This window comes from Notolepis coatsorum, assembly GCF_963971535.1.
Source record: "Notolepis coatsorum genome assembly, chromosome: 13".
Classification (NCBI taxonomy): domain Eukaryota; kingdom Metazoa; phylum Chordata; class Actinopteri; order Aulopiformes; family Paralepididae; genus Notolepis; species Notolepis coatsorum.
This window is the reverse complement of record NC_140177.1, coordinates 95,707,123-95,720,568: the sequence shown is the minus strand read 5'-3', so window position 1 is coordinate 95,720,568 and position 13,446 is coordinate 95,707,123. Positions and strand designations below refer to the sequence as shown.

The window sequence follows — 13,446 nt, the reverse complement described above, 5'->3', positions numbered from 1 at the left end:
TCTGAGGCCCTGTCACATAGCTCTAGAGTCAGCCTGTTCATATTGAAGTTCAATTGAATCCCTGTAGTGCCTTTTTGCCTCTATTACTGTCCTCCTAACATTGTATCTCACCACCTTGTGGTCATTCATGTTGCCTGTCACAAGCCTGGCGTTGTATGCTGAGGTGCGCGCCTTCAGAGCTTCACGGACGGATTTGTCTACCCAGGGCTTTTGGTTTGGGTAAACTCTAATTGTGGTAGAGGGGATTGTTTCTTCTACCAAAGTACAAACAAAGTCCAGCACTGTTTCCGTGTAGTCATTAATATTATCTGTGTTATCGCGGAACACCCCCCAGTCTGTACATTCTAGTGCAGCTTGGAGCGTCCAGCGCTTCACCTCTCGCGATACTACAGGAATGCGCTTGAGACTTTGTTTATACTGCGGTACATGAAAGATGGCGTTGTGATCTGACTTGCCAAAAGGACTGGCAGCATGTGATTTTTAACCGCTCTTAAATTGCGTGTAGCAATGGTCTAAAATATTCCCGCCTCTGGTAGAAGAAGTCACATGCTGGTAGAATTTTGGCAGCACTTTTCTCAGATTAGCGCTATTGAAATCACCCACAACCACAATAGCAGCGTCAACGTTAGCTGCTTGGAGCTTGTTTACCTCGTTGTGGAGCTTGGAGAGCGCGTCGCCCGTGTTTGCTTGTGGTGGAATATACACTCCGATCAGAATGGCCGACGTTAATTCTCTCGGGAGAAAGAATGGCCGGCACTTGATGGATATATACTCCAGGTTTGGGGAGCAGTGGTTTGAAAGCTCCTTCACGTTGCCTGGATCACACCAATTGTTGTTCAACATGAAAGCTATTCCACCTTCCCGCTTTTTACCGGAATCTTCCTCTGTACGTTTGAATACTTGTTACAGTAATCCTTACAGTGACAGCTTATTCACACTCTTCCTCAGTGTTCCGGCAGTTGTTGACTTTCTTACAGTTGCATGCTTCGATACATGCCATGTGACTCTTCCTGAATAGAATAGAGTAGAAGATAATTAAAAGATTATAGCCAGCTCCCGTACAAGTATATTCGAACACATGATACAATTGACCTTACAGTGATTTATTCTGTTCCTTCATTCCTTTTTTTCTCTCTGTTATAGGCATTATGTTCACAATTCTGTTAATGACAAACAGTCTAGAGTATACAGTCTTGCAGGTGGATGTAGAGATGTAGAGATCCAGCTTTCATGTAGAGATGCGTACATCGGATTCTGTCATAGTGAGCCAAGAGTAGAAGCAGCACATCTGTGTCACGCGCTGACACGACGATTGTTTCCACTGCCTGGATGAGAAAATCAGACGTGTATCAGCTTCCTCATGGTCAGCACTCAGAGAGGAGACTTCAAGATCTGGATCTGTTGACTTGACAGTTGTCGCTTCAGCAAACCTCTCTGATACTACAACTACAGGTTCATCATCCGGGCTGTGTTCCATCAGGTGGTTTGAGAGTAGTTGAGCGATATCTGATTTGTTGTCTTCAAGGGCCATGAAGCTCGACCAATCGGCAGGAAGTGGAACAGACTTGTTTTTGATTTCACGACGTACTGGTCTGTGGCGCTGTTTGCGTTTCACCCTTGTGCCTGTTTTGATGGATTGGTCATGGTATCTGTCAAAGACGACATCTACTCTGGTATTTTGCTCCCATCTTCAACACGGTGTCAGTGAACTTGTTGGCATAGTCACCAAATGTTGTAGTGTCAGGTGGCTTTCCGAGTGCCATTACCAGAGCTTGGCCATCAATGACCAGGCAGCTGGGTCCCTGAAGGGTAAGATCTGCAGGGGTTTTAACTTGTTTTGTCAGTATATTTGCTAACACAGACTTGTTGGTGGATTGTAGACTCCCGTTAGTTGTGGCCAGAGATGGCGTGATGGGCATGAGCTCATGCTGGAGGATATTGTCACGGTCTACCTTACGACCTGCTCTGTAAGCTGTGATGAGCCTTTGTAGAATCTGCCTGTCCACTTTGATGGTGTTTTGCTTGTTCTTGGAAAGTTGCACAACTTCATACAAAGAGGCAAATGTCTTGGCTTTGTTCTTTCGAATGGGTGATTTCAGGTTCAGGTGCTGGTCACTATCTGGAGGTTCACACAAACGTTTGTCCACAAACATGTTCAGTTGTGCCTGTCCAAGGTGTTCTGCGCCAAGTATGGATTCTTGAATCTCCGGTGTGACTACGTCCTTGTTGATGTATGTAAGAAAACTTACAAAAGCACATTTAATTCAGGTTTGTACCTTGTGTAGTCACACTTAACTCATTAAGCCCCACCATTTATTTTTTGAAAATTCGCCTAAAACAGCATGCTTACATTAAAATGCTTATATATCCAGATCTATAAGAGCTACTTGCATAAACTTGGTGCCTGAAGAAAGCTAAGACTTGGGGGATTCTAATGTTGGTGTCCTACACTGTACAGTTATTACCAAATTGCTGTCGTATTCCTGCAAACACTGAATAAATGTCATTTTTTTATCCTCACCTATACAAAGATTACAGTTAGACAGTCAAAAACACCCTGTTACTCATGGTTGCACCCCAGCTATATTCCTACTCTCTTCCTCCATAGGTGCAGATGTTCTGTGCAAAGTTTCATGTCAGTAGAATAAAAACTGTGGGTTTAGCACCTGTTTTTGTGGAGAGAGGGCCTGGTGCTGGCGGCCATGTTGGATTTCTCAATTTTGAGGCCTTATTTGACATTTTTGAGCTTGGTATACAGCAAATTTGGATTCAGCACCCCTTAATACCCCTAGAAATGTTGTGTACCAAAAATAAACACAAAATGCCTTCAGCACTTTATACACGCACATTTTCTGAAATTCTGCCTAGTCTGACCTGTCATTCCTCCGTGGTTTAGGGGTGGGGCGTGGGGTTCGTTGGTGTCCACGTGGTGGCTAGGTCCCCACGTGGTGTTTTCCTTCAGTCATGACATGCTTTATCGGCGGGGGGGGGGGGGGGGGTCTTGGATGATGATGTGGTGGGGGTTGATGTGTGGGGTGTTTGGGGGACTGGCTGTTCCGGGGGGTTCACCTGCCTTCGAGCAACACTGTACTTATTGTACTTATTTTATGTCTATTATTATATCTGCACTTTATGCATTGTTTTTATTCTGTCAACTGTTTGCAAATTGTATGCCTATGTTCATTTGATGCTATTTGCTGTGGGGCACTTTGGGCTGCGGTCCATGTGTGAAAGCTATATAGATAGTTATTATAATTATTATACATTGAAAATGAGGGTGACCTCTATTGTCCTTTTCGAGAATAAAGGTTTGAATTTAATTGAATGTCCACAGTCTCCAGAGAAGGAGCGTAGCATATGGGGAATGAGAGAATCCAACCATGTCGTCAGCTTGTGACTGCAACTTGTTCTTGATCGCAGATGACTCAGCCCTGCTGGTCTCTGACAAGAACAAGTTACAGGTTGAATCTGCACCTGGCTCGCTTATAACAAACTACCATTACACCTGGGTAAAACAGAGTCCATTCTCTTCGGATCAAATAACAAACTCAGCAAGACCGACGGCTTCTCAGTTACAGTGGGTGACAATATTGTCACAAGGAAAGATGCAATTACATAGCTAGGTTCCATCCTAGAGGCAAATCTTTCCTGTGACAAAATGGCATCCAAGGTAATAAAAAAAAGTCAACCAACGAACTCGATTCTTGTACCGGATCTCCTCTCTGGTAAACAAGAATACCCTGAAGCCTCTGTCAGGAGCACTCATTCAAGGGTACTACGACTATGCTTGCACCTCATGGTACCAAAGCACCTCAAAGGCGCTAAAAACAAAATTACAAACATCTCAAAACAAACTGGTCAGACTACTGCTTGACCTTACTCCTAGAACCCACCTCACCCCTGCCCACTTTGACAACCTAGGATGGCTTAGAGTAGATGACAGAGTACAGCAACTTGAAATGGGCCTGGTCTACAAGATACACTACATGACCAAGGTACTGTACCCATGTACATGTCAAAATACTTCCAAAAGGTCAGTGAATACCACGATCACAACACCAGAGGGAGCTCCACAAATCATGTTAAACCCAGATTCGGCTCAAACAAGGGACTAAACACGTTTCGCAATTATGCCACATCAATGTGGAACGCCCTACCCAAAGCTGTAAAGGAATGTGAATCACTACCCACTTTCAAAACCACTCTCAAAGAACACCTACGGGAGACTGCAATTCGAAACTGGCCCCTGTAAATGTCCTAACCCAACCCCCTCCAATGTACAGTACATGACCAAGTATGGTTTCGTCAATATTCCAATGTACAGTTTTGCTTGTACAGTTGTACAGTGCCCCCCCCCACCTACCCAACCTCCTCCAATGTACAGTTTCTACGTCAAATGTATATACTCTCTTTTCTAGACTATTTTTGTATCACAAACAGTACTGTATTTGCAAATCTGGTATGTCATAAATGTATAGATGTAGCAATACTGTCTATCTGTATGTTGTGTATGTCATATATGTTATGATGAATTGAAAATGGGGGACCCTGATGTAAACAAGATGAAAGTCTTTCTCTGGTCTGCATCCCCTTAACAATTCTATTGAGCTGTACTGTACTGTACCCATTCTGCAATCTGTTAATAAAGTTTTCAATCAATCAATCAAAACCACCCAAACGGTTCACTCAAATAATGTTTCTGACAACATGTTTGGTAGGATATGCAATTGTTGAATCTTAATTCATATTTGTATCTGCGATTGAGTCTTATCGAAATGATCAATTGAAAGATGTGAACAGAGGCAAAGAGATACAAATATTTACGTCTTCCCTCTTCCTCGCCGACTCAATCGTGGAGTAACTCCTCCCAAAGAGGCTCCTCTATTGTCTCTATTGCTCCTCCTACCTACACCTACACCGACACCGGGTGAGGTTGTGTACTGGAAAAACAACACAGGCAATCCGGCAAGATACAGCACTGCAAGCCTATCCGTACTGTACCGTGCCTACTGGAAATAAGTGTGATCCAGTATTTAAAGGATTCAACTGTAAGACCACACATGTATCCCTCCCTGTATAGAATGACAGGATTGACTCAGTATCAACCATCTTCTGCATGACTGACATGCCAATGATACATTCTGTCACACACATACACACATGCATGCAAACACACGCACACACACACTAAAGTTGAAGAGATGATCACTGGGTCATCCACAGATTAAGGGTAGGGGGTCAAAGCTCGGTGCATTGCTGAAGGGTAAGAAGAAGAGCTAGGACAAGGCTGTCATGATCTCCCTGTAAGCCTCATCCACCAGCCGTTTGACACCTAATTTGAGTAAGGATAAGAAATGTAATTAATAATAAACTTTATTTGTATAGCACCTTTCATACAGGGGATTGTAGTTCAAAGTGCTTTAAATCAGTAAGAAATAAGACATAAAATCAGTGTAAAACAAGCATCAATAGCAACACATAAAGTGGGATAAAATAATGCAGATATTAATCAAAATCATATCAGAACCTCACGTTCCAATAGGCTTCTTGAATTTCTGTAATCTGTTACAAAACATGATAAAGGTCATAGTATGCGCCCAGCGGATAGTGGGGCATAGAAATAAAAATTTAAATAAGTAAAATAATAGCGAGGGAAAAATGTGCACATAAAGTGCAGACATATAAAATCGCAGTTTTTAACATTAGGATCTAATATCCCAACAGGCCACTTTGTTTTATTCAGTTTTAGTAGAATATAATAGACATGAAATGACCACAGTGCAGACATATAAAATCAAATTGTTTTACAGTGCCATAAAATAGTTCTGGATTATAGTTAATTACTCATAACTATAGAGCCAAACACTGTCATTTAATACCTAAGGCCCCGTTTAGACGGAAACGCTAGCAGGTGAATCCGCAAAAATATTTTTGCGGGTGTGCCTTTCGTTTATACGGAAACAGCGTTTTTACGGGGTGAAACCGCAAAAAAGTGAGACTACCTTCCAGGGTGGAATTCCTAGAAACGCAAAAGCTTTGCGATCTCGTCTAAACTATCAAAACGTATACATCTGTTAAAACGATGACGAAAGGGTTGTCACGGCTGTGGTCGCGCGTACTGCTTACGTCACAGGTAGCAGGTATGCGCCAGTAGCCGAGACGTAAACAAAGCAAGTATGTCTGACTTATATCAACGGAGATCACCTGAAGGCTACATTGGCAGTACTTTTAACCCTTTCACTGCCACACGAGTCACACGACAGAAGGTTAACCCTTTACTATCACACAACCGGCTGTCGTGTGGCAGTGAAAGGGTTAAATACACAAGAATCTGTCGCGGCGTGAGTGGACCCACTGTCTGTGAGTGACTCTGCTTTGGTGCAATCACATTCCCCATCCACAGTCTGCGAATCAGTAGGGCGGGTCTTCACAGCACGTCATGTGACATATGCGCCAATCGTGTGACAGTGGGGCTCCGTCGTCTCGAGTCGTTACAGCGTCGTCTGCACGCAGAATTCCATCCCAAAACGCTCGTCTAAACGTAAAATTAAAAGTGAAACCGCAAGATGACTTTTGCGGTTTCTGTTCACAAAACGCTCGTCTAAACGGGGCCTAAGTGTTTATGTTTGTTTTTATTATTCATAGTATTCCATTACATCATGATCATCTCCAACATCTTGATAGGCAAACAACAGCTGATTGTAATAAAATAACAGGTGATAATCATTAAACAACAACCATGGCCAATTAACTATGTATTGCACTGTCCCATGTTGATAGGACATAGAACGCTGCCACGAGAATACCATGATGAATAAATATTGTATGATTTATTTGCAGAGAGGAGAAATCGTACTACACTTTAAGGGCCCAGGCTGTGAATATGATCACAGGCCGCCCTCTGGAGCCAGAATCCCAGTTCGTCATCAAGGTTCAGGACATCAACGATAACGAACCGCGCTTCCTAGACGGCCCCTACACCGCCAGCGTCTCTGAGATGTCACCTGCAGGTAAGACAAGGGTCAAAGGTCAACACAGCCCGATATACTGTGATCCACCTATACTCCATAATATGTCATTGCTTGGGGAACATTCTAAAGGTGACTTTAAAGAAACACTGCAATAGCTATAAAGGGGAATTCAATAATTCCAATATGCTATTTCCTTGGCCTAGGACAGTTCAATCAATATATGTGAACATGCGCTACACCAGGGCTATTCAACTAAATTGTTCAGGGGGCCACATTGTCAGAAACCCAAGGGGCCAGGGGCCGGACTGCCATGGCGCCTCCCCGTGCTATGAATATATGTACACTTGACACAACACGCAACGACATTTTCACAACTTTTATTTAACTACATTGCAAAAGTAGTATACTTTTCAAAAAAAGTGCTTCATTTATGTGCCACATCTGCAACATCTCCTGCAAAAAGTGCTTCATTTATGACTGTGCAACAACTGCAACATCTCCTCTTCAACATTTCAATATAAAAATAAAATAAAAAACAAACAAGTGCATGATGTGCATCTGAACATTCTGACATCAACACTTGAACAAAAAAAACATTTATAGTGCAGCTGAGCTATGGAAAAAGTGCTTCATGTCTGTGCAACAACAGCAAATCACAGCATCTTATTAGCACTTATTGTCCACTCTTAACTCTCAAACATCAGGGGGGGTGGGGGGCAGACAGGCCTAGCCTACATACACACATCTAAGGGGAGAGATTGCACTTCTTTGACTGGGCAATGGCAGAGAAAGAGGGTTCATAGGAAGTGAGGGCTACCCGCAAACAGTGATGCAAATGCTCATTTGTCAAGGAGGCACGGTTGCTTGTTTTAATGGCATTCATGTGAGAGAAACTGGATTCACAGGTGTATGTTGAGCCAAACATTGTTAGCACAGATATTGCCAGCGTTTTTATTTTGGGGAATGTGTTGACATGAATACACTTTATCCAAAATGTTGTGGTGGATTAATTCTCAAGTGCCTGCTTCAGAGCAGATGATGCTTGCATGTCAATTATTTCAAGTTGCAGGAGACCAGGCACGTTGGAACTTTAAATCGGTAGGGGGTGCGGCCTTTGAGCCAGATGAAAAAGATTTTTTTCTTTTTTTTTTTTTTTTAGTCAGGCCACTGAACTTAGAAGCAGGCCAGGCCAGTGTTTCTAGTTGCACCAGCGCAATAGTTAGATAACCTAGGTGGGGAACAACCAGGAGATCACTGCAACTCACACAAGTTGGAGAACTATCACACACACACAAAGGGAGCCGCATGTGATTGGTGGAGGCGGGACCCTTACAAAAAACTGCTAATCATTGACACATGCTAGCCTGTAATAATCCCCCCCAGAAAAATCTACTTTGCATTTGATATATTGCAAATATATGCCATCACACACACGGGCATTTAAAGGGTTAGAATTATCAAATGAATATGTGGTGTTATGACCAGGGCTGAAGTTGAATAAAATATTGTAGGCCTATTTATCAATTACAAAAAAACTGAAAATCCATAAAAATCGTTGTTGCTAATCATACATATGCTAGTCTGTTTTTTAACAATAATTTGTGATGCCATCACAAACACTGGCATTTAAAGGGTACAAATAAAAAAAATCCTGCACCAGAATGCAGGAAATTAAGTCTTTGTAACAAAAAAAATCCTGGTGGGGGACCCCCAGACCCCCTGCTTAAAAAGTGGCCTGACTGGGGCTATATTTTTTCACTATATTTCCTGGCCTGAATGATTTCCCCAGTCCGGCCCTGGTTAAAAGCCTCCAATGCTTATTAGTGTGTGTGCGTTTGAACGTTTGCATGTTTCAACATTTCCATTTATTAAAAAAGAAAAAAAGTTCTGAGCTTCCAAGTTGTCATCGGATAACTGTATATTACACGAGAATTGTTATTTTCCAGTGAGTGACATCAGTGGTTCCGTCAGCGCTCAAGCCAAAGAATGGGCTTTTGGATGCTTTGCCTCTAATTTGTCGCTGAATATCATGGGCAAACAGCTGTAAGATTTTGTTTTGGATGTTGTTGGACATCCAGTTGTCTCTCTTTTGGAGCCAATTCTTCAACTCGGGATCAGACTCGGTGCGCACTCTTTCCATCATGAGCTGCCATAACACCCAATCCCTATTTGCATCACCCCTCAGTGGAAGCCCCTGGCGCCCGAGGGGGGGTATAGGGGAACAGACTCAGTTAACTCTTCATTACCTGATGCTGAGGCTGAACCTGTCGTCTCTGTCTCTCTCTGACGTTTATCAGATTTAGTGGGACTGTCACTGGGACCGGCGGGACGTTTCGAAAAGAAATCTGATATTTTTCTTTTCTGCAAGTGAGACATTCTGTGCTAGCAAAGTCTGACTACTAGCTCAAATCGACTGACTGCGCAAGCACTGTATCACAGTAGCTCAGTGGTTCGTGGCGCGTGGGAAGGGCGGGAGACGGGAGGTGAATACAATTAGTTGTTTCACCTGTCATTCAATCAGTCTGTGACAGTCTGTCATCACTCGAAAATCTACTCTGCTGCAATCTTGTCGGTTTTACACGTATGATTGTGTACGTACAGTAGTGTAATGAATGAATGAAAACTTTATTTAACAGATTGGAGAATGGCTACAATACAGTACGGCTCAATACACACAATATTAAAATGGTGAAGTGCTTTGAGCAGGATAAACTTATAATATACAGTGTTACAGTTATACAGTTACAGTATATAATATACAAATATATAAATACTGTCATAAAAAAAACCATAATTTTTCTTTTTCTTTTTTTTTGCAATAACTGAGGGGGGGGGTGCTGCAGCACCCCCCCCCCCTCCCCCCCCCTCCCCAGCACCCCCCCCCCCCCCTTCCAACATGCCTGCAGGAGACCTTCATCAATGTGAAGTGATGCAAGGAACTCTTGTCCTTTTGTGTAAATAGCAGCTACATTGGCAAATGGGTTGCTCACAAAATGCATCAATTCTCTGGGCATGTCAAATTCATCAAATCGACTTGCAAAATTTTCCCTCAATTTATCAATGAAATCTGTCATTAATTGAGTGACTTTTGGCTCAATTGTGCGTGTGAACGTTGACATGAAAAGAAAAAAGTAAAAAATAAAAAATATTAAATATTTTTTTTATTTTAATTTTTTTTATTATCATGTAATCTTTTGCGGGCCGGTCAGAATCATCCCGCAGGCCGCCAGTTGAATAGCCCTGCGCTACACTCCAAAAGCCAGAAAACATTATTCTATAATAGTGTTCTGAAACAGAAAATGCACTCGTATACTCGTAAATTACGCTGGCCATTCATCTAATTTTTTTACAGTTTTTTTACAGAGTTTTACAGTAGCACAGTACCGTAGTTTATGAATTTGGGTGAGAGTTCTGTTCACTAATATAGTCTGTCTTCGATCAGTCCTAGTCATAACATATGAAAACTGAAAATGGGCAAATAATTTTGTCTGTTTTGTGTAGGTTTATTTTTTATTTGTCTGTCTCAATGATATATTCAGAATTCTAGAATAGGTACATCTATTAGCAAGTTAGAGCAGTAGCAGAGTGGCCCTGGGGGATCTGAGGAACTCTTTGGCTGAATATACAGGAAATACAAAACTAGCTAAAACTACTTTGAAATATATATTCTTATTACATGGTGTTTTCACATTCGCCGAAATGCTTGCTTGTGATTGGTCAATAGCGCTCGTCAGAGGTCCGTTATTACTCGATAACGGACCTCTGCCGAACAATAATGACCGCTGTGCGCAGCTGTTCGCAATCAAGCCCATGCACTGACACACTGCATCAGTGCAGCCAATCAGACACACCTGCCGGATCTGCCGGCGATGACAGCGGGAGCGACAGAACAGAACTGCGTCTGCATTTGACCTCGTCTTGTCGATGTAAAATGAATTAGGTATATTGTTAGTAAGTTAGCCATGTAGGGCGAGGCGCGGAGGCGCCTCGGTATTTTAAACTCCGTGTCGGTCAATTATTTTGCGACAATGACCTCGTAGCTATACATTATCCCTTACTTAAGACATGTTCTGGGCATGTTCTAAACAAGAAATATCAATGTTCCAATCAATAGGAAACAATAATCTACATGTCTACCTGGTCTGTTAAACCATTTCTGCTTAACCTAAAATAGAACTCTGTATCTCTCACCCTGTGACCCAAAAGAGATCTCTAATCTCTCACCCTGGGACCCAAAAGAGACCTCTAATCTCTCACCCTGGGACCCAAAAGAGACCTCTAATCTCTCACCCTGGGACCCAAAAAATAACTCTAATCTCTCACCCTGGGACCCAAAAGAGAACTCTAATCTCTCACCCTAGGGCCTATATCCTGAACCTGGTATAAAAACTGGTTGGACACAGCTACTCTACTAAACCACCAGCAATATACCTGACATGCAATAAAACTGTATAGTTTAACTCATTGGCTGCCACGCTGTTATATATTCGTACTGGCAATCGTGTCTCGCTCTTCGCCATATTGAGATATACCTCATCTCCAGTGCCTACTGTACTTCATTAACGAAAACAATGCACCCATGCACTTGACCAGGCCCCGCCCCAGTGTCCTCCTATAAGACACCAGGCATGGTCACACGCGCCCTTCCTCTTTTTCGTTTTCCATCATGGACGGGCAGTGCATTCCATGAACTAGTATGAAATGCAGAGAGAAATTGAACAATGTTGGGTTTTCGCCGGAGATTTGCCAGCCCATGGAATCTTCTCGGCATGTTCCAACAGCGCGTCGGGCCTGTCCTGGGGTTTCCTCGTCTTCTGACAGCGGATCGAGGGACGTTGCGCGATGTTTAGCTTAGCTGTCGATGTGATGCGCCTGCTCGGTATGATGGCATCTGCTCACTCTGTGGTCCCTCTTGGCCTCCTCTTCATGAGGAGGATACAGAGGTGGTTTTCCAGTATGAAAATAGACCTGGTGAGAGGCAAGTAGAAACGTTTGAAGGTTCCCTTGTCGATACGGGGGGATCTCGCCTACTGGAGGAGGCCTGGTACCCTCACCAGCGGGGTCCCCATGGGCGGCAGGCGGTCACACGTCACGGTCTTCACCGACGCCTCCCTCATGGGATGGGGGGGACGTGTCGGACCAACGCAGCGGCCCTCCTGGTCCTCAAGCGGCTCGGCCACTTGGTGGTGGGCGAGCACGTGTTGGTCAGGACGGACAACACGACGGCAGCGGCGTATATCAACAGACAGGGTGGAGTACGCTCTATCCGTCTGCACCGGGCGGCGGTCGAGCTCTGGCTGTGGGCGTCTCGCAATCTGCACAGCCTGAGGGCGCTCCACATCCCTGGCAGGGAGAATGTGGGCGCAGATGTGATGTTGCGGGGCGGTCTTCATCACGACGAGTGGGGACTACGTCCAGACATAGTCAGGCAGGTCTGGGACCGCTTCGGGGAAGCCTCGGTGGATCTGTTTGCGAGCAGACAGTCTCACCAGTGCCCCTTGTGGTTCTCGGTCAGTCGGGGGGACAATCCTCCCTTGGGGGTGGATGCCTTCTCGATGTATCCATGGCCGCCCGGGATTCTGTATGCTTTTCCTCCCATACATCTGATAGGTCAGTTGTTGGAGCGGGTACGTCGGGAGCGCAGGACCTTGATCCTGATCGCGCCGGACCTGGGCGCAGCTGTGTGGTTCCCGGTCCTGATCCAGCTCTTGGTAGCCCCGCCATGGCCTGTTCCTTGGTCATCGCGGGCCCTCTCTCAGGCGCACAGGTCTCTGTGGCAGTTCCCTGTGCTGGGCCAGCCGCTGATGGTTTGGCTGTTGAGAGGGTGAGTCTGGAGGGGATGGACCCTTCTGTGGTCGACACCATCCGGAACGCGCATGCTCCCTCCACTATCGCGGTCTACGCAGGTAGGTGGCGTATTTTCCAAGAGTGGTGTAGAGTGGGGGGCTTGGACCCTGTGTCCTGCCCCCTGGACGCTGTCCTTTCCTTCCTTCAGTCTATTTTGGATAAACTGTCGGCTTCGACGGTGAGGGTATATGCCGTGGCTATATCCTCTTGTCATGTGGGGTTTGAGGGCGTTACGTTGTTCAGCCACCCTCTTGTCAAGCGTTTCCTGCTTGGCGCTCGGCGCCTTAAGCCGGTGAAACGTTCTCTGTCTCCGAGTTGGGACCTCCAACTGGTCCTCGGCCGGTTGTCCGAGGCCCCGTTTGAGCCTCTTGAGCAGGCGTCTTTGGAACAGCTGTCTTTCAAGACTGCATTCCTGCTGGCCATCACCTCCGCTAAGCGCGTGGGTGAGCTTTGTGCTCTCTCGGTGCGGCCTGAGTGCTTGTCTATATGTGTCAATAGCGGTGCGACTCTGAGGCCAGTCTTCGTGCCAAAAAATATCCGGAGCTCTTTTCGCTCCAGGGATATTGTGGTTCAGCCGTTTCATCCGCCTCCTCACGCTGGTGAGTTAGAGGCGAGCTTTCACCTGTCG

General features: G+C 44.7%; 1 protein-coding gene across 1 annotated transcript in view; it reads left to right on the top strand.

The window, feature by feature from the left end:
• The window catches only part of cdh12a (cadherin 12a), a 483,846-nt gene that overhangs the window by 158,042 nt on the left and 312,358 nt on the right, over nt 1-13,446 (top strand). Inside the window, exon 3 of the mRNA XM_084328112.1 lies at nt 6,841-7,010. Within this exon, the coding sequence (XP_084184238.1) occupies nt 6,841-7,010 (170 nt within the window). The remainder of the gene's footprint in view (nt 1-6,840; nt 7,011-13,446) is intronic.